The sequence below is a fragment of the Protomyctophum parallelum genome (assembly GCF_964188405.1).
Source record: "Protomyctophum parallelum genome assembly, chromosome: 14".
Classification (NCBI taxonomy): domain Eukaryota; kingdom Metazoa; phylum Chordata; class Actinopteri; order Myctophiformes; family Myctophidae; genus Protomyctophum; species Protomyctophum parallelum.
This window is the reverse complement of record NC_139709.1, coordinates 37,387,570-37,409,883: the sequence shown is the minus strand read 5'-3', so window position 1 is coordinate 37,409,883 and position 22,314 is coordinate 37,387,570. Positions and strand designations below refer to the sequence as shown.

General features: G+C 43.2%; 1 protein-coding gene and 1 long non-coding RNA gene across 2 annotated transcripts; both read left to right on the top strand.

Annotated features, from left to right (window-relative positions):
* The first annotated feature begins 1,231 nt into the window (after positions 1-1,231).
* On the top strand, positions 1,232-18,788 carry LOC310870027 (armadillo repeat-containing protein 1-like). Its single transcript, XM_083781041.1, has 7 exons — positions 1,232-1,579; positions 4,371-4,582; positions 7,370-7,461; positions 8,086-8,272; positions 10,209-10,325; positions 15,274-15,348; positions 18,099-18,788. The coding sequence occupies exons 2-7, from the start codon at positions 4,418-4,420 to the stop codon at positions 18,288-18,290; spliced, it is 828 nt and encodes a 275-aa protein (XP_083637167.1). The 5' UTR covers positions 1,232-1,579; positions 4,371-4,417; the 3' UTR covers positions 18,291-18,788.
* Positions 18,789-18,805: 17 nt separating this feature from the next.
* LOC310870028 lies at positions 18,806-22,002 on the top strand. Its single transcript, XR_014570199.1, has 3 exons — positions 18,806-19,014; positions 19,340-19,442; positions 19,695-22,002. It is a non-coding gene; the product is annotated as an uncharacterized lncRNA (long non-coding RNA).
* Positions 22,003-22,314: the final 312 nt, after the last annotated feature.

The following is a 22,314-nucleotide window of genomic DNA, read 5'->3' as shown; positions in this document are numbered from 1 at the left end:
GGCTGACAGGAAACGGGAGAGAGATGGGGGGATGACATGCGGTAAAGGCCGTGTCGGGTCCGGGAGTCGAACCCGCGGCACACCGCGACTGGATCACCAGTCCGGTGCCCAGACCGTTACGCTACGGCCTGGGCCATATCTTCCCTTCTTCTCTGGAATCCTGCCTCAAAGTAGACCAGATGTCATCGCTAGGGAGTATAGGGACAGTGGGACACATGCATCAGTAAGCAGGAACTGGGGATGACAATGAAGGACCGGAAAGTCTGGCGTGGCATTGTGAAATCCATGATCTTGACCACGGTCAAAAAATTACGATGACTACTATTTGACTACTATTACTACAACTAAAAATATATTATTATTGTCTCCACCAGGCCGAAGGCATGTGGGGAGAGTATGTTTTGCACTCCGTCCGTCCGTGTGTCCGTCCGTGTGTCCGTGTGTCCGTGAACAGCTAATCTCGGCCACCGTTAACCCGGTCGATGCCATATTTTGCACACACACTCCCTGGATGCCAACGATGAACCTCTGCCCCAAACTTTCCAGAACGGCCTGTTATAGCGCCACCAGGAGGCCGCTTTGTGCAAAACAAGTTTTTGCACAGTACACCTACAGATTTTGTCCAAACATCACGCAAATTGGTACACAGTCTCTCTAGAGCCATTCAACGAAACGGGTCTTTCACATTTATCAGACTCCATCCTGATTGGTTAAGATTGGCTTCCAAAGTTCACAGGAGTGCTCAGTTTCAAACAAAATGCTGCAAATCATGAACACATCGCGTGATTTCCGTGAAATTGTGCACCCACATTCCCACTAGGCCGAGGACGAAATGCCACATGAACAATTTCAACTCAGCCTCAAGGTGGCGCTATAACTGGCCGAAAAGTGTTTTTACCTCTAACTGCACGGATCTGTGGATAACCTGGTGGAGACCTGTGCCCAGAAGGGCACTTTTTCTAGTTTAAAATGTTTTTTTTGTGGCTTTCGCCTTTATTTTATATTTTTTATGGAGGGACAGACAGTAGGCTGACAGGAAATGGGGAGAGAGATGGGGGTGACATGCAGTAAAGGCCATCGGGATCGGGAGTCGAACCCGCGGCACACAAGCCCCCAGTAAGGCTATCCTATCCAACGTTGTAGATGCCACTACCTACTGGCGAAATGAGGAATTGCAGCACTTTGCTTCAGAGTAACCTCGCCTCACCAGGCTTTCCGCCACCCCTTAGAACCCCGTCACTGATTGGTCCACCAGAGTCAGATGGTACCGGAGCGCGTCCAATCACAGCGTTCGATGTTAGAACGTGTGGTCATTTTTCTGCTTGATGAGGAAACGGACGGAGGGAGCCCGCCGTCGAACAGATCGTGTTTTTGTTTGTGAAAACTGCGTACAGTTTTAATTACGTCTTAAACCTGACTGTGCTGTTTATGCCTGTTTAAAGTGACGGTTCAGTTGACGTCATGTTTTGCTGGCGACGCCGTCGTGACGTGTGATGAACAACAACCTGCTAGCCGAGCTGAGCTAGCCGCCCTGCTGCTAACGGCTGGCAGAAAGTAACGAAGTAATTAAACGTCACTGGTAAGAGACGTGTGTCACAGTGTGTGTGTGTGTGTGTGTGTGTGTGTGTGTGTGTGTGTGTGTGTGTAGGGTGGGGGGGGGGGGGTGTGACTGTGCGCGCGCGCCAATATGTACGCTCAGTCTCTGTGTCTGTCTGCCATTGTGTGTGTGTGTGTGTGTGTGTGTGTGTGTGTGTGTTGTCTGTCTATGTGTCAGTCTGTATGTGATTAATTTAGTCTGTTAGCCCTGGTCCAGTGCTTATAGCGAGAGAGACTCGCTGACGCACTGGACCAGGGCTATTTGTCTGTCTGCATCATGTCATTCTCTGTCTGTCTTGTCCTCTGTACAGTGTGTGTGATATTATTGTGGTATCCACTGTAGGGCTGGGTGAGAAAAGTGGAACCAAATGGTCGCTTATGAGTCCATTTGATTCCATTTGCACACACTCAGGGTCAGAGTTATGACAGTCCTTGAAATAAAAAAAAGTTTGACAACCACCGGTATTATAATAGCAAAGCGGACGTTCGTCTACATTGCAGCTCTGACAGTGTGATAAACCGGTTCCTGAAAGCAGTTCCAAATGTGACAGAACCGATTCTGGTTCTTCATTCCTCAATGTTGGATCATGTTGGCAGCCCTATTGGCAAACACTGTCCGTGACCCTGTAACCATTTATGTCATGGACAGTGTTTGTAATAACACCCTGTCACTGTTGGTCTGCAATCTGCATACATAAACACACCACACACCAACCACAACACACCTGTTATATGTGGGTGTCCTGTGTGAAGGTAGTTTACATGTAAACACAACTGCTATAGTTACCCCCATAACCTGGTACCAGCAGGTCCGACATGAAGCTATTGAAGACCGTGTGGATCAATAGATGGTTCCCAACATTGGGTTTCCAAGGGGTCCCCGTCTAAATGACTGATATGTGTGCACTCTTTAAAACTGAAAAAAGTGTATCAAATAGGGGTCCGTGGTCTAATGCACATCAAACTGGGGGTCCTTGAAATGAAAAACGTTTGAGAATCCGCAGAGGCTGTGTGCCAGTGTGGACATTCTCCATCAGTGCATGCTGTTAACTGTGGAGCAGCACTACTAACTCGTTTTGTGCCAATGTTCTCTGTTCTGTTCAGTTTTCTACCTCTGGTCTGCTTTGAGGCAGGACTCCAGAGAACAAGGGAAGATATAACGTCATTGTCAGCTCTGTAGCAGTGGCCGGCAAACTGTGTTCTTCTGGATCAGACTAGTGAAGAAACACAGGGAAGGTTGCCATATATTAAATCAGTCGATGGGTGGCTCTTCCAAGACAGATTTTGCGCTCTCATTAGAAGGCGGGTGTAAGTGCCATCCAACCGTTTCTCTTGTTTCTTTGAAACAAGAGAAACAACAGCTGAAACAACAGCTGTCATACTACATAGTCATACTGTTGCTGTATAGTGTGTACTGTATACAGAAATGACAGTTAAACAAATTGATTCATATATATCTAAATGCCCTAATGCAGGCTGACAGTTGTGGGTTCGGTTCCCCGAGCCTGACGGCCATTTCTTTACATACTTTATTTAGAGTTTTTGTCAAGTACAACTTACAAGACACAACACAACAGTACAATACGTCAAATGACAGAAAAGTAAGCATGTCACTACATACTGACACACACACACACACACACACACACACACACACACACACACACACACACACACACACACACACACACACACACCAAAACAATGACCATCAGAGAGCAGGGATAGTTACGTATGAGTTCAATAGTGAAAAATGCACGGTTTCACCATAGCAGCCAGATATACAGAACATATACTCAACTGAGCCTGACAACCTTTTAATTGCTGCACGTCACTCAAGGTTCATGCAACTGACTCGCTGTCTGTCTGTCTCCCTGTTTCCTGTCACTCCTCCACTGTATCCAAAACAAGGCAGAAACGCCTTCAGAGAAAAAAAAGATTCAATCGATTATAAAATGGATCCAAATGTTGGACACGTCAAAGGAAAAAGCGTGTGAGCTTGTAAATCTGCTATAATTGTGTTCTAAGTGGTTAATGGATTCATAGATATATATATTAAAAATGTTGAATAAAAAAAGTAATGATAGAATTTTAGCTATGAAAATGATCGATAGTTACAGCCCTTAATGTAACTGCCAGACTGTAAACTGTTTACAGTGGGTTTCCTGAGGACACTAATCCCCAAACCACAGGCTGTCAACACAGCTCACAACCCATTTGGTTCCATTTGTACACTATCAGAGTTACAGACCTGTATGGGTCCATTTAGCTTGGGAGTCCTTGAATGGGTCCATTCAAGGACCCCTGGGGGTCTGGACCCCATGTTGAGAACCACTGACTATCTAGCTACTGTCTGAGACCGACCCTAGAAATATAAATATTACATTAAGTTTGCAAGTTTGTAGATCAGCTATTTTCGGTGCTGTGTGTGTGTGTGTGTGTGTGTGTGTGTGTGTGTGTGTTCATCCAAAAAATACGTATTTCTTTTAATCAATTACACACCCCATGAGGCCTTGAATTCATGGCAATATCTTTTTTGTTCTTTTGTCGCATTCCTGAGCCACAAAATAATAGGATAATCTGTCCTGTCATCAAATTATTGGCTCAGGAATGCAAAAAAGACAAAAATATCTCCCTGAATTCAAGGCTTCATGGGATCATGTGTAATGGATAGAAAATAATTCTCCCTTCTTAAGGTGCGTGGGTTGTGTTGTGCGTGAGTTACATTAAACCTGTCCATGTATGTGTGTGTCTGCATGTGTTTGTGTGTTGAGGTGTGTGACTTGTGCATGGGTCAGTGAGTGTGTGTGTTGCAGTCATCATGAGCGCCGGAGAGCCAGACGCGTTGGCGGTGGTCAACCAGCTTCGGGACCTGGCAGCGGACCCCATGAACCGCCGGGCCATCGTCCAGGACCAGGGCTGTCTGCCGGGCCTCATCCTGTTCCTGGACCACCCCAACCCCCAGGTTGTCTACTCGGCCCTGCTGGTAAGACTGCAGCACATACGCCTTGGGAGCTTGTAGATTGTAATTCAGCTTTCTATTTTTTTTTAACTAATCAAAGTATTTTTCAAAGTTAATTTTAATAGATTTTTCCATTTTTGAGGCCTATGTCCAGCTTTCAGGGTGTGTGCACAAACCTTGTCCTAACACAAACATTAAATTTCCATTGACAATGAATGGACAATTTTACGTCATAGTGTAAACGCAAACATTGATATGTTGTGTATAGGAGACTTTCAACTCTCAACTGTCAGTAAGATGTCGGTGATGATAATGTACGATATAAGAGCGGCCCTCACTTCACATAGGTGTGATTTTTTTATATATTGGTACAAATATACATAATTGGTAGTCTACAACTCTACAAAATCAGGATCGACATCGGACCCAAAAGTATGGATGGGTCATACTCTAAATGTGTTGTAGTCCTGTGTAAAGGTACTGTAATTGCCTGTAATTGCCAGTGTTGTCGTGAACTGGCTCAATCATGATAAACATTGAGACAACACACGATTAAAATAACTTATTATATATTTGTAATTCTCAAGAGAATAAATGTTACTTAAAATCTTTAATGTGGTGTGACTAGTCAGTTGGATCAGTACTAATAGTAATTGTGTAGTGTACTGTATGTGCAAGTGCAGAAACAATGTTAGGAACTACTGTAAGGAACAAAAAAGCAAACAATGTTTCCTGTTTGGGAGAGGGAGGCAGAATGGCCTTGACCAGCCCGCTTACATAAATACTCCAGAGGACGATTGGAGTGTAACTCGTCCTCTAGACTAGTCTAGGGCTGCGTTCGAATTGCTAGGGTTGTTCCCTACTCTCTACTCCCCATACGGGGATCCAGACTCAGTGGACTCAAATAGTGATGAATTTGGACAATACAGTATGGGGAGCACCGACTCTGACGTCAATATCGGTAGAGGGCGCTATAGGTCCGCAGGTTCATGTACTTTTTATTTGCATTGTAATCCCCATAGGGTTTTTTCAGATCGCCTCATAAAGAACTGTTTGAAAAATAAACAAATCATCCCGGCCGTTTCACTCATTTGGATATGAAGAATCAACTGACTGCTGAATTTTCGCTAGGAACAGACTGTATCAAATAAGTGACTGCAGGCTGTTACCTCCCTGCAAGGACAGTTTGTTAAATTATTTTTAAATTCATGAATGAATAAATAAAAAATAGGTTAATGAAAATATGTTTGCAGGCATTTAGACCTATATGTATGATAAAAAGGTTATTCTTTTAAAATAACATAGGCCTATGATTATTATCAATAAATAAATATTATATCCATTATCCAGCAATATGAAAACCGTGCACCACCTTGACAATATGAAAATATCAGCAGCATGATTGATTAACCACATGAACATATCCCCCCGCTAATCCTGGGGCGGGGGGATACGGCAAAAATAGCCAATATATAAGCAAGTCCATGTTGTGAGCTTGTAGATCGGGTACTTTTGGTAAAGAATTACCAAAAGTAGCCGATCTACAAGCTCTGCTCACAGAAACAGCAGTCAATTACTCCCTACATAATGAAGTTTTAATGTATTTTATCGCAATTCAATGAAATATGTTTCATAGATTGTTAGATAGCATATTTTTTCATGGCAGGAATTAATGAATATTAATAAAACATATGTTCGGACACAATGTGTCTCACATCACATGCATGTATTTAGCCTACGTTTGTGATAAAGAATCTCACAAATATATTCTACAGCAAGCAACTGATTCCTTTCCTAACGTCATGTGCTGGGCCTGGGTGATACATGAATCAGATTAGTAATACAAATTAATAGTTTTATTGTAAATAAAATAAAACAACTGCAAATAAATGCACAGATCATTTGTCTCGAGATCTGTAGCTTCGAGATCCGCCAGGGAAGAAAAGAGAGGGGAAAACGAATGTTTAAAAAGTACATTTGTGTTGATTTCTTTCGCTGGTTCAACTTCTGCCTCTTCTGAGTTGGAGCGCAATGAGCGCATGCATGCAGAAGCAGCACACGTGCGCAAACGCGTGCATGTGCGCAGCGAGCTTGCGCAATGCATTATGGGGCAGATTTGCCTCGCTGTGTTTTTGTAGTGACCATCGGATGGTCCCTACAATTCCCGGTGCATTGTGGGATACTTCAGTCCACTACATTAGGGTGCAAAAATGCTCACTACACATTCGGACACTATAACAAAATGGCGGAACCCCAAAGTAGTGCACTACATGGGGCATAGGGAATTAATTCGAACGCAGCAAAGGACTCTAGGCCAGTGGTTCCCTAACTTGTACTCCAGACCCACACGAGAAATTAGACATTTGCCCGGACCCAAACTAGCAGATCTACAAGATTAGACATTTGCCCGGGACCCAAAATGGCAGATCTGCAAGCTAGAGATAGGCTTTTTTTCACTACTTCTTAAGCACTTGTTTTCTATTTTTCTAATAATGGTTAAAAACAAAATGTAGGAAACAAAAAATTATGGGATCCATAAAAGTGTGTCCAAATGGGTCCCACTCCCGACCCACTGTTTGGGAAACGGAGCATTGAGCGCACCCCTGCAGGCTGGTCCCGTCCTACACATGAACAACACCATTAGAAACCAAAACACAGTTTTTGGATTTTACAGTAGTCTCTACATTGTGATATTGCTATAGAGTGTTCGTTCAGTCTTCAGTAAACAGTAAATACATTTTCAGGTCAACTGTATGTCACGTTTCAACAGGTTAAGTTGAGTTGTGTGTCAGTGAAATGTGATTGTTTCAGGCGGTGCGTTACCTGGCAGAATGCAGAGCCAACCGGGAGAAAATGAAAGGAGAGCTGGGAATGATGCTGAGTCTGCAGAATGTTATGCAGAAGTGAGTGACCTGTCTGTGTCTTTCTCATCCTGTCTGTCGCTATCTCATCTCTAATCTCTCTCTGTGGAAGGTTCTGGGTTAAAACAGTGGTTCTCAACCTTTTCAGACAGTGACCCCTCCAAAATAATCGTATTTGAAGTTGAACTGGGGACCCCCAAACTCTGACTAGCACTTGGAATTGTAGGAGTTGAGGCATTACATTTACCCTAGTTTTATGGTCTTTAGGGTTAGGTCTTTTTTTTTCTCTTTTCTTTAAATCTTTCGGTATTAAAAAGGTCTTAAATGTCCTAAAGTTGTCACCTCACTATCATCCGGGGACCCCCCAAAATACCCACAGGTTGAGAACCACTGGTATATATACCCATATAATAAGAGATCAACTGTGTGTGTGTGTGTGTGTGTGTGTGTGTGTGTGTGTGTGTGTGTGTGTGTGTGTGTGTGTGTGTGTGTGTGTGTGTGTGTGTGTGTGTGTGTGTGTGTGTGTGTGTGTGTGTGTGTGTGTGTGTGTGTGTGTGTGTGTGTGTGTGTGTGTGTGTGTGTGTGTGTGTGTGTGTGTGTGTGCGTGCGTGCGTGCGTGCGTGCGTGCGTGTGCGTGTGTGTGCGCGCGTGTGTGTGCACATGCAGGAGCATCACTCCAGGAGAGACCAAGCTGTTGTCGTCGGAGATCTACCAACTGCTTCAGGCGGCCAACAGTGCTGACGGTGACCCACCTGAGGACGCGCCCAGCCGACGCAAGGCTCAGTTCTTCCTGGGTTCCACCAACAAAAGGGCCAAAACCGTGGTTTTTCACATAGACGGCCTGGACGACTCTGTGAGTTACTGAAGAGTTCGCTACATATACAGTATATAAAATATATATAATATAATAGGCATTCATCAGACGCTCAATCTAGAGTGTCAAGTCTGAGATCAGAATACGCAGATTAAAGTCCCTATTTTATGCTTGGAGCGTAGTGTCGACCGACCAGGTAAACGATGAACTTACCATCTGTCTAAACAACATGCTATCTAAATAACATTGTGCATTTGAAACAATAGGATACTAGGTAAACAATTAACCTAGCATCCTGTATAGTGTATACTATAGTGCATTTGAAACTTTAGGATACCAGGTGAAAAAGGAATTTATCATCTGTTTAAATAACACTATATCTAAATCACATGCTTAACAAGAAACAAGAAAACAAGTGACCAAGATATATCTGCATAGTAAACATGTATCCAGAAGGAATATACGGAGATTGAAGTGCTAGGTGGTGAGAAGATCTCAGTGTAAAATTGAGTGAGTCTGCAGTTCTGACTGCATTGGGTAGTTTATTCCACAGTTTTGGAGCCAGGAAGGGAGAAGAGTCTAGGACATGTGGAGTGTTGTCCAGGGTGTTTTAGGGAAGGCTCATTCATAGTCTGGATTTTCGGTGGGAGTAAAAACAGAGCGAAGGGCTGTGGCGGTGTTTTGCTCTTCACGGCGGCTCGTGACGTCATGTTGTAGTTCGGTGGTCACCTCACCACCGAAAATCCAGACTATGAATAACGCTTTTGTCTGGGTTCCAGCCTGATTCGCTGTGTTCTGTGAATCTGTTTTGTCACTCGCAGTCTGGAGTCTGGACAGGGTCCTATCTCCAAGGTAGGTGGGACATGTAAACGGATGAAATCGACCTGTGGCTTCTTATTGTTCTGTGGTGCGGGTTGGAAAAAAAACATCAGTTTGACGTTGTATCAATGTGCACTGCGGAGCTCCTGCACTGCTGTTGCCCTGCCAACGTACGTATCATTCACTAAATTCTCCCCACACAGTTGTCAGGTTTTTTGTACTACTGAATCTGACATAGTGGACTACTGAATCAAATTAGTCTTTACTTTTTACCGTAGGTTTTACTCTCTCGTCTCGAGTGAGAAAAGCATATCAGCAACAACCCTTCCCCTTAGGTTGGGCAGAATGACCAAGAGTGGTCACGCTTGCCCAGCCTACCCTCCCGTTCACCCTCCCACCCTCCCATGGGTCCTAGGGGAGGCAAAACAAGAATTAAAATAAATTAACAAAATAAGGAAAAATAGTGTCTGAACAAATAGACATGTCTATTTTGTGTCATGATTATGAATCGATTTGTGTGTTAACCCTGTATTATACTTTGCAGTACAACGGTGGTGTGCAAAAATTAAAATGACCAATCTACAAGCTCACAACGTGTCACATCATGGCATGTTGTGAGCTTGTAGATCTGCTATTTTCACTATTTGGTGTTCAGAGTCTTGCTCAAGGGTTTATGAACTGCTCAAGGAGCCCTAATTGGTCCCGATGTGCCTTGCATGGTTTCCTCCGCCATCGGTGTATATGTGTGAATGGGTGAATGTCACATTCAATCTTTGTAAAGCTCTTTGAATAAAAGCCTATATAAATGCACCATTTACCAATACTTCACCCCAAAGAATCTCACTCACCCATGTAGCCTTGAATTCATGGATCATTTTTGTTTTGTTTTGTTTCTTTCCTGAGCCAAGTTTGCTGCATTAGGAGACTAAAAGAAAATAATATACACTCTAAAACAATTTTTGGTGTAAATGAAAGAGAATGTTTTAAACATGGATTTGCTCTTGATTGATGATTGGTCTAATGGTCTCCCATTAATTTCAATGTAGTCAAATATTGAATTATTCACTCAGGAATGCGGAGAATGACGCCATAGAAAGTGTTAAGAAAATGTTAAGCCATAGAATGACGTCTTAACATTTAATGATGTGTTCTTCAGAGTCGTAGGACACTGTGTGAAGAAGCCTTGCTGAAGATCAAAGGAGTCATCAGCTTCACCTTCCAAATGGCTGTGAAGAGATGCATCGTACGCATACGATCTGACCTCAAAGCTGAGGTGAGGACACCTGTGTCTGTCTGTGTCTCTCACTAGGTCTTTCGGTCTCTCTATATGTTTGTAATATCTTAACATCCTTTTTTCTTTTTCATGTATTAACCATTTAAACGCTACCGTCCCTATTCTGGGCATGTCATGACAGGCAAACATTGGGTGAAATGGCAAATCTACACGTCTGCTCAACCATTTTCTGCAAATGTTCGCCCAGAAAATGGATGCAAGGCTTCAAGTGATTAACAGTTTTTCTTTCTTTTTTTAAGATATTTTTTTGCGGCTTACGCCTTTATTGATTTTTTAAGGGATAGAAAGTAGGCTGACAGGAAACGGGAGAGAGATGGGGGGATGACATGCGGTAAAGGCCGTGTCGGGTCCGGGAGTCGAACCCGCGGCACACCGCGACTGGATCACCAGTCCGGTGCCCAGACCGTTACGCTACGGCCTGGGCCGTGATTAACAGTTTTAATGCCGTGATTAAACAATCGTGTTCCAGATCTCCCTGCCGTGTTTTCACAAACCTTTGAAGAGCCACTGCCACGACTGCGAGTTGCTTGTCATGAAAATCACTTTAAAACGGTGTAATCGCTTGTCGTAGTGTTCAAAAAGATTCCAGTACAACCACAGTCTAATACTGTTGTACTGGGAGCTGACCAGTACAACCACAGTCTAATACTGTTGTACTGGGAGCTGACCAGTACAACCACAGTCTAATACTGTTGTACTGGGAGCTGACCAGTACAACCACAGTCTAATACTGTTGTACTGGGAGCTGACCAGTACAACCACAGTCTAATACTGTTGTACTAGTCTGGGAGCTCAGCTGACCAGTACAACCACAATCTAATACTGTTGTACTGGGAGCTGACCAGTACAACCACAGTCTAATACTGTTGTACTGGGAGCTGACCAGTACAACCACAGTCTAATACTGTTGTACTGGGAGCTGACCAGTACAACCACAGACTAATACTGTTGTACTGGGAGCTGACCAGTACAACCACAGTCTAATACTGTTGTACTGGGAGCTGACCAGTACAACCACAATCTAATACTGTTGTACTGGGAGCTGACCAGTACAACCACAGTCTAATACTGTTGTACTGCGATCTGACCAGTATAACTACAGTCTAATACTGTTGTACTAGGAGCTGACCAGTACAACCACAGTCTAATACTGTTGTACTGGGAGCTGACCAGTACAACCACAGTCTAATACTGTTGTACTGGGAGCTGACCAGTACAACCACAGTCTAATACTGTTGTACTGGGAGCTGACCAGTACAACCACAATCTAATACTGTTGTACTGGGAGCTGACCAGTACAACCACAGTCTAATACTGTTGTACTAGTCTGGGAGCTCAGCTGACCAGTACAACCACAATCTAATACTGTTGTACTGGGAGCTGACCAGTACAACCACAGTCTAATACTGTTGTACTGCGATCTGACCAGTATAACTACAGTCTAATACTGTTGTACTAGGAGCTGACCAGTACAACCACAGTCTATTACTGTTGTACTGGGAGCTGACCAGTACAACCACAGTCTAATACTGTTGTACTGGGAGCTGACCAGTACAACCACAGTCTAATACTGTTGTACTGGGAGCTGACCAGTACAACCACAGTCTAATACTGTTGTACTGGGAGCTGACCAGTACAACCACAGTCTAATACTGTTGTACTGGGAGCTGACCAGTACAACCACAGTCTAATACTGTTGTACTAGGAGCTGACCAGTACAACCATAGTCTAATACTGTTGTACTAGTCTGGGAGCTCAGCTGACCAGTACAACCACAGTCTAATACTGTTGTACTGGGAGCTGACCAGTACAACCACAGTCTAATACTGTTGTACTGCGATCTGACCAGTATAACTACAGTCTAATACTGTTGTACTAGGAGCTGACCAGTACAACCAAAGTCTAATACTGTTTTACTGGGAGCTGACCAGTACAACCACAATCTAATACTGTTGTACTGGGAGCTGACCAGTACAACCACAGTCAAAAGCCCCGTTCAGATAAAAAAAAGCTGAAAAAAAAAAAAAAAGCTAAACTCATTTCCACACAGCTTTTTTTTTAGAAAGTGGGCGTGTACAAGGTACCTGTCACTCAAGCTGCCTGGACTTGCTTTGAGACGAGAGAAAGAACACAGGCAGTTTGCGCATTTGAAAGTCAAAAATGTAAAATAGCGAATGTAGAGGAGAAATAATTATATATTTAGTTACATCATAACCTATTTATCGATGAATAAATAATATAATCTTGGTAAATTTCTTTGTAAATAACCGAACGGACCGGATCTCAATCCTCCCCAGTCTTCAGTGCTCATCTCCCCCCACTCCGCTCTCCTCTCCCCCTCTCGAGCGAAACCCTCCGGGCATTTTTTTATATAGCGGCTCTGTATGTAATGTTAATGTTGATTTAGCAAGAGCATACCGTAGAAATACAATTGTATATATACAGCACGTCGTAAAAGCAATTAAAACAGCTTATGTTTACGTGTGATTTCCGGACATTCAGTCCCAAGTCTCAAGTCCGGGGAAGGGAGCCCCCGCGGCGCTGTCTGTCTGTCACTGACCCTCCTCGGCTGGCTATATGTGGCAGTAGGAGACCGCTCTTCCACACTGCACATTATAATTTACAGTCCTCAGTTCAGGACAGGTCGGATCAGGAATGTCCGCATGCATATCATACAACTCATATAATATTAATTATTGATCTCTCTCGCGCTCACACACACACACACATGTCCCCGTGTCGGGCGCTCAATATCACACACACACACACACACACGGGGATTGTGTTCTATCTATCTATAAATATAGGCTATCTTCTACTGTCTTTCAACTTTTGCTATGAGGTTCATCGATAGGCCTACATGAACGCAATAAACCAATTGAAATGATTCCCTCAAATAAATCTTATCTATATGCGATTGGTTTATCGATTCAGAACGCAGCAAACCAATCACAAAACACGGGCAACATATTGCATAAATAGAGGGGGTAGATACAGCTGATATAAAGGCTATTCATTATTTATTTTAAAGGTATGATTGACGGTGCAAAAGTTTCAACAATCAACATACATTGCAGCGACAGACAGACACACACACACACACACACACACACACGACGACGACCGGCACAGAGTGCTGAGAGCGGGCTTCTCCTCCCCTATCCTCGGGGAAAGTTTGGGGGGAAACTCCGACACCGGTTGGAACTATATTGTTTAATTGTTTGTCTATCTATCTATATCTGCTAATTTATCAACCGTGTGTGTGTGCACTGTTTAGTCCACAATCAGCATCAGCGACGGATAGCGTTCTGGACTGGTCAGTAGTCCGCATCAATAGCTTCGATGAGAACCGGGGCGGGGTGAATGCAGGATCACTTCTGCCCAGAAATTGACAATCCACTGGGAACACGGAACACAACCTGTTTTCACCGCTTCGACAACTTGTTTCTCATATAAACTTTCATTTATATCGATAAATATGCTATGGTCTTGCCAAATATCCATTCATATTTCATATACAGCCCATATTTAAAAAGTTTATTTTTTAATTCGGAGAATCGCAGTGGACAGCTTTTTCAGAGCCTTTTCCTTTTGTGAAATGATCTCAACTCCGCCTCCTCAAACCACGCTGTGCTCTGATTGACTACACGCAGCTTTTAAAAGCTTCAGCTTTTAAAAGCTGCTTGAAAGTTAAGTTTTGGGGAGAAAAAAAAACGCAAAAAAAAAAAAAAAAAGCTGTTAATTCTAAGCTTCAAAACGCAAAAGCTGCTCTGCATAGAGATAACATGGGACCACGAAGCTAAAGCAGAAGCTAGCTTCTGCAATGTGAATGGGGCTTAATACTGTTGTACTGGGAGCTGACTAGTACAACCACAGTCTAATACTGTTGTACTGGGAGCTGACCAGTACAACCATAGTCTAATACTGTTGTACTGGGAGCTGACCAGTACAACCACAGTCTAATACTGTTGTACTGGGAGCTGACCAGTACAACCACAGTCTAATACTGTTGTACTGGGAGCTGACCAGTACAACCACAATCTAATACTGTTGTACTGGGAGCTGACCAGTACAACCACAGTCTAATACTGTTGTACTAGTCTGGGAGCTCAGCTGACCAGTACAACCACAATCTAATACTGTTGTAATGGGAGCTGACCAGTACAACCACAGTCTAATACTGTTGTACTGCAATCTGACCAGTATAACTACAGTCTAATACTGTTGTACTAGGAGCTGACCAGTACAACCACAGTCTAATACTGTTGTACTGGGAGCTGACCAGTACAACCACAGTCTAATACTGTTGTACTGGGAGCTGACCAGTACAACCACAGTCTAATACTGTTGTACTGGGAGCTGACCAGTACAACCACAATATAATACTGTTGTACTGGGAGCTGACCAGTACAACCACAGTCTAATACTGTTGTACTGGGAGCTGACCAGTACAACCACAATCTTATACTGTTGTACTGGGAGCTGACCAGTACAACCACAGTCTAATACTGTTGTACTGGGAGCTCAGCTGACCAGTACAACCACAATCTAATACTGTTGTACTGGGAGCTGACCAGTACAACCACAATCTAATACTGTTGTACTGGGAGCTCAGCTGACCAGTACAACCAGTGAGCAGCTGCACTGGATTTATTTTTACTTGCTTACTGTGTGTGTGACTGTGTGTGTGTGTGTGTGTGTGTGTGTGTGTGTGTGTGTGTGTGTGTGTGTGCGTGTGCGTGTGCGTGTGCGTGTGCGTGTGCGTGTGCGTGTGCGTGTGCGTGTGCGTGTGCGTGTGCGTGTGCGTGTGCGTGTGCGTGTGCGTGTGCGTGTGCGTGTGCGTGTGCGTGTGCGTGTGCGTGTGCGTCTGCGTCTGCGTCTGCGTCTGCGTCTGCGTCTGCGTCTGCGTGCGTGCGTGCGCGAGCAGACTCTGGCAGCAGCCATCGCGTCCACCGAGGTGATGAAGGCTCAGCAGGTGACAAAGGGGGAGAACGGAGAAGAGGTCAGTGTTTACATGTACAAAAACATGTAGTTATTGAAAAGCACTGAGTGTGTGTACATAAGAGACCCCTGTTACTGAACACTAGTATATAGCAATGATTAATATCACAATATAGATAAGAATAATGTTTAGTGATTCACATAAACACTACACTAGTAAATGATATAGAACGTTTTATTTGCCATTCCCACATCCTACATAAATAAAGAGCCAGATTCCAGGTGCCTAACTAGCTTTCCTCTGACAATAACCTCATAAGAAGTCCAAAAGCAAACGGTTCTCCAACTCCATCCTCTGTTTCCAAGTCATAAATGAACAGATGTCCTCTTGCAACCCTCACATTCCAACCCTATTAGACCCTCCAGAAAAATGTGATTACACAATCGCATATATCATTGCATAATCAGCCAAAAGGTGCAGATTATGCCAGGATCATATATAATTATAATTAGGGCTGTCAAATGATTACAGTTTTTAATCGGATTAATCACAGATTAATCGACGTTCGATCGATAAGCACGGGAATCATTGAAATAAAAAATAAAATAGTCATAAAAAAAAAAAGCGGACCATTTTGGTCCGCGAGCCATGCTCGCGCCTCGCAGAGCCTCCTCCGTCCTCACATGTTAACAAGGAAGTCATGCAGCTACAGTCATGCCGTCCAGCGGTCCACGCCGGAATAATAATTCAAAAGTGACATGGTTGCATTTTAAAATATGCAAAGAAGTCCACGACCACTGTGATGTCAAAATAATGTGCCACGTTATGCAAAGTTGGCACCTACTGTATATAGCGAAGAGGATTCTATCCATCCCTGATTCCCTGCCACTACAACCCCTTCGGAGCGCATCTTCTCCAAAGCGGGATTTATTGTCTCTTTTCTGCACTAATATAAGTACGGTAACTAACTATAATATTGTACTCTCAGAGAGAGCCGCTTTTTTTGGTTGTGCGAACGCGCCTGCGAGACGGCATTTTTGTATTCTTTGAAATGGAACGGCTTTACGTGTATCTCTCTCTCTCTCTCTCTCTCTCTCTCTCTCTAAGCAATAACAATTGTCTCTCTCTCTCAAAGCATTTCTCTCTCTCTCAAAGCAACTCTCTCTCTCTCTCTCTCAACTACTGGTTTTTAATTACATATTTCCATTTTGCACCAATATTATACTGCCATCCCATGTCTTAATACAGTGTTGCTTTGCGAAGCGATTAAGAACACCTGCCTGGGTGCTGTGCGAACAGTGAATAATTATATAGTTTCTTACCTCATGGCTCGTGCTGGTTTGAAGAAAGAATAATTAAATAAATCCAATAAATATAATCCAAGGTTTGTTTGTCTGGAGAATGGAGATCCAACACTGTCATATTATTAAAGTAAGTAAAGCGCTGGTCATTGTGCTGCAGAGTGAGAAGCTGCTCCGCTCTGCTAATTGATCTGACCTATATATATTTGCGCAACTGACTGGCATGAGGTAGCCTAGTAATTATACTTATTTGGCAGCACCTGCAATTCAGTAACCTATACACATTTCAAAAGGCTTTCATATGCTATTAATATTTTTTCTAATAAGGTTTTCCTTATAGATAGAAATGTGATAATTTTTGTATCGTTTTGGATATTAACAAATTAATTATTAAAGCACAGGGCCTCGCATTTCTCCCAGGCAGCTATGATTGCGAGCCATGCGTGCGCCTCGCATCAAGCATTCGTCTCACTGCTGTCATAAAGCCTCAATTAAATGACGCTTTATTTCCGTTAATTTTACGGCAAGAGAAGCAAAATGCCGTTCCTTTACACTTGCGTGTGCTGTTTCCACGAAGCCTCTGAATTTATTTCAGTTATGCAAAATTCCGATCGATCGTTTTTCTTTTCGAAGCGTCGATCACCAAAGACGTGATTGAAGGTAAGCCCTACCAAATATGCCATGTTTTCCTGTATATTGTTGTGGAAATGGAAAGATAAATGACAGAAAGCGGATATACATTTGTTTTAACATACCTATGTAGTATTCTGTTTATTTATTATAACAATTTAACAAATCCTGTGTCCATAGGATAGTGTTATTCTTCTTCTTTTTTCCGCTTGTTTCCACAAAACAAGCACCTGAAATAAAAGTGAAATACCACCACTCCGTGCATGACAGCCAACAGAAAGAGATCAGGAAGTGGGCAGCGGGGATTTGTCAGTGGTTTATGATCGTCCGCTTTTGAAGGGTTGCACCTCTGTGGGGAAGTTGTCTTCAATAAGCCCGAGACTTGTGAAACGCAGTGAACTAAGTGTAAATCGAGGGACTGGCTTTCTCGTCCATACAGCCAGGTCCAACGCTGAACGTCCTCGATCCATCTCGCTCTGTCTCGCTCTGTCCGTCTGTCTCCACACTTGCACACCATGCGAAATCAACAGGGCATTTAAAACAGGCGGTTGACAGGGGTGAGTGACAGGCGTCATGAACAGACAGCTCGGGGACCATTTCGGTGTGTTGATTGCGTTTAGTATTTTAACGCAGTTAACAAAAATAATTAACGCTGTTAACACGATAATTTTGACAGCCTTAATTATAATATAATATAGCCAAAAATATTATCACATATTTCCAAAGCAAAAATGCAGGGTTCACTTGATTTCACAATCCCTGCATTGTTCACATAAACTCATCACTTCACCCGTTCCTTCACACACAGAACAAAAACAAAGTGTGTGTGTGTTGTGTCGGTAATAAATAATTATTCTTCATAATTATTATTATTACCAGATCCTGGTATCGTTCGAGGACGTGGACGGTGTGCCAGTGGAACGTAACGTGGATCTCCCAGACTACCTCCCTGAAGAGGAGAGCCCCTCCCAGGACCCCGACAAGGCTGTGACGCGCATCACCTCCGGACAGGACGGAGCCGGGTGGCTGGGCACCGCCGCCAACTTCCTGTCCCGCTCCTTCTACTGGTGACCGACCCACTGACAGACTGACGGACAGACAGACAAACGGACGGATTGACCCTCCTGGGCTACTATACCCTCTTTATTTACCGTACCGATAACCACTTCCTCGTGTCACCGTACAGACACTAAATCTCCCAGCTGCCCTCACGATTTACTGTTTCTCTACGTCTCGTCTGGGGAACACTTAAGGCCTATTCATACTCCCGACCACTGAAACGGTGGTCACCTTCTTTTCGCTGGTCATCTCATAAAACTGGAGTATGAATAGGCCTTTACGGGTGTGTAACTCTGAGAGTGTACAGACCAGGAGTCCGCTTGGTTCCGTCTGTACTCCCTCAAGAGTTAAATTTACACTGATGAGGATTTTACATTGAAGATCGAGTTACAGACCTCTAAGGGTCCGTTGGGACCCCCTGGTGGGCCCCGGACCTGACGTTGAGAACTACTGAGAACACAGATCAACTGGGGGGAGCCCCTCACCACCAACGATCAACTGGGGAGACCCACAAATGTGTTACAAGACTTTCAACAAAGTTGTTGTGTAACCCAATGGTTCTCAGACTTTTTATAATGTAAAGGACGCCATTTTGTTCCATTTGTATACTCTCAGAGTTACAGATCTGTAAAGGTCCATTTGGAACCATCCAAGGGACCCCACTTTGAGAACCACTTGTGTAGCCCACACACATACACACACGCAACACACAACTATGATGTCAAGCATGTGGGAGGTGTGTAGCCTGGTTAATAAACCAGACTAATATCGCACGGATCCGCGGGATATTAGTCTGGGGAGGCTCAGCTTGGATTTCATTTCCAGGGAAACATTTTCTCTTTGACGCAATTGGTCAGAGCTACTGTCAGTCAAAGGTCTCAAGCATTGAACGTCACTGTACCAAAGCCCGCCCATATTGCATACCGTGTCCCTATTGGGCGCCCACATTCTCGTGTGTAGGAAATGGGCGTAAAATTGAGCCTCTCCAGACCGAAATCCGCCGGTAGGCAATTTTTTTTGCCAGCGGCTGATTCGGTCTGGTTTATTAACCAGGCTAGGAGGTGTGTGCGCTCCTGTACGGACACATCAGACTATACAAGACCAGGGAAGCGGATCGGACCGTTTCTGTTTGGCCTCAGTGTTTGAGTGTAAACTGGGATCATGGTTCTTTTAACCCATTCTGACCGGGCACCCATTTTGGTGTCGGCATCATGTTATGCTTTAGCTATTTAAAAATAGCAGATCTACAAGCTCATATCGCGCCACCGAGTGGCGCGATACGAGCTTGTAGGTCTGCTATTTTTGAAAAATCGAAGAGCGACTGACATTTCTTGAATCTGATCTCAGGTCAGAATGGGTTCATCAGGACCAGTGTGTGTCCAGCGGAAACCTCGTATGAATCTGATCTCAGGTCAGAATGGGTTAAATGGGTCTATCTTAAAGTCATACTGTGTAACCTTTTCAATTAAACAAGTTTTTTTTAAAATAATCTTTCACTGGTATATTTTTCCACAATAACCATTCCATGTAATTGTTTTTATTATTATATTTTTAATTGTACAACTTCTGCCCTGTGCCAAAAGAACGCAGGCACCGGAAATTTATTTATATTTATTTATTTTGACATCGCTGTTTCATTCCAAAATATGCTCGGCGGAGCTAGGATCCTGCAGTGTTTGTTTTGGAACTGAATTCTGGGGCCCCATACACACATATCAAACACAATGCTTTTCCAATGGGAGTCACATTGTTTGACCAAACATTTGTGTTTGATGGCTGTGTTCTGCCCATCAAACTAAAATGTTTGTTCAAACCATGTGACTACCATTGGAAAAGCATTTTGGTGGCCATTAAACACAGACAAGACACAGAACATGTATTTGATGTGTGTATGAGGCCTGGGAATTACAGTTCTAACGGACCAATAGACAGACACTAATGACAACAGGCGTAGCCATAGACACTTAACAAGATATTGAAAGTTACTCAGTATGACTTTAATTGTAACAAATGTCTTATTGTTTGGGAAGTGTTGGCATTAGTACTAACACTCTATTATAACTACAACTCCCATCAGGCAGTTGAGAAGCCAAAACGTTTGCTTGATGTTACCACGTGTAGAAAACTTCTTTGAGGAGGATGTGTGACCCTCCTCTTCCTACTTTTTCCACATCATTAGAAAAAAAAGTGTGTTCAGGATATGCAGCAGACACTGTTTGTTCAGTTAGCTGTGCCTTTAATTTAACTGGCCCTGTCCAGAAACAAGTTCAAGTTGACCCTGGTTTGTGTCTGGGTACCAGGTATGATTGGGACCAGGCAGGGTACCATAGGCCTTGTAGGGTGGGTTAGGACCAGGGTACTAATTACATGTGGGACCAGATAGAGCTGGGACCAGGGTGCCAATTACATTTGGGATCAGGCATCAGGGTACCAGTTAGAATTGGGACCAGGGTCATCCTGTGACATATTGACAGACAGACAGATGCATAAACATGGTACCATGTGTATTTATTTCAGTTTTATTAGATCACACACATCTTGCGCAACCAATGACTTCAACATATCTGCCCTTTGAGCAGTGAAGCCTTACTCGCTCCAGCAGGTATTGCGGAGCCTTGTTTCTGGACGAGGTCGTTGTTTACAAACCTGCATGAATGCCTTCAATGTTTTTTAACCTTGTATGTCAGCCCAACATCCAACTGCGCAACAATGACACCTATCTGCTGTAATGGAGGGCTGCAACAGTTTAACTACTCAATTTAATTGAATAACGTCTTTCCAACTGACATGCCTGTTTTGGACATGTTGTAGGACAAAAATGTAAAAACAATTATACAATGTGGCTTTAGTCGATACTAAAGATCTATTTGATTATTTTTTGCGTTGATGCTGTATATAAAAATAAATATTCTGAAAGAAAGTGCTTCTGGATTATTTGATTAATTGCCAAAGTAATTGACAGAATCACAAATCACTAAGGAAGAAAAACAATAGTTGCAGCTCTACTGTGATAATTGACTAAATCGATGAATCGTCAAAATGCATTGTTATGACTATGTTATTGTGCGTCTACAGAAGGTGTTTAATTCCAACACGCACTACTTCACATGGTTCACGATGGAGTGAGTGTTACATGTTTCAGTTGAGCTTCAGGCAGTACTACTTACCTATGTGATGATGTATAAACGAAGCTGCCCAATGACGATAAAGTACAGTTCCCTTGTCTTAAAGAGTGAGATTGTGGTTCTCTCATTGTCACGCCAAGTGTCAACATGACACTGATTATTAAGTGTGTGTAAAGATGACTAATTCGTCTTTGTGGGTTTATGTACCTCTAATGTGCCCATAGCCCCACCTCCTCATCGTACTGTTGAATCCACTGCAGCCTGTCAGTCATGCCAGGGTTATGTCACCATGGACATTGGTTCTTCAATCTTTTTCCTGTCCAGTTCAAATATAACATCAGGTTATCAAATGACAATTATTTATAAACTATTGATTTATGTAACTTGTTTTCTCAGCTTTATTCTACTCGGTTGAAGTTTAAATGAATTGATTTACAGTAATATCAACCCATCAGTCATTGTTTCATCAATTCTGGGTGAACTTGTATTTAGTTTGATAACTGGTGAAGAAGATGAGTGCTTCATCACCACCAGATGGGCCGTCGTAGATCGGGTGCCAAGAGAAACATGACAGAATAAAACCTACTGTGTCTGATCAACCTTTCTTGTGTTTGAACTCACTGAAATCCAGAGTGCAGAGTGCGCAAGTAATAGTTTTTGTCCAGGGCGATGTTTGATGCGTATGACGTAATGACTACTTGTGCTTGATATGGCAGTGGTGTCAGATTACATACATACATACATTACCTTTAATCCTCCCGAAACTAAAACATATCGTCATTGCGTCACCATCGAAAACCAATTTTACACCCTGGCATTGGGTCCTTTAATCCACATCTTTATTATGTCATCATTGAGAGCTACATGTAGTTGTACCAGTTATACCCTGACGTCATATGCTGCTACGATAC

Bases quoted from the DNA above. Each gene is read 5' to 3' on its own strand.
- LOC310870027 (XM_083781041.1), top strand. From the start codon at position 4,418: ATGAGCGCCGGAGAGCCAGACGCGTTGGCGGTGGTCAACCAGCTTCGG. The intron at 4,583-7,369 runs GTAAGACTGCAG...TGATTGTTTCAG, and splicing joins TTGTCTACTCGGCCCTGCTG to GCGGTGCGTTACCTGGCAGA. The intron at 7,462-8,085 runs GTGAGTGACCTG...GTGCACATGCAG, and splicing joins CTGCAGAATGTTATGCAGAA to GAGCATCACTCCAGGAGAGA.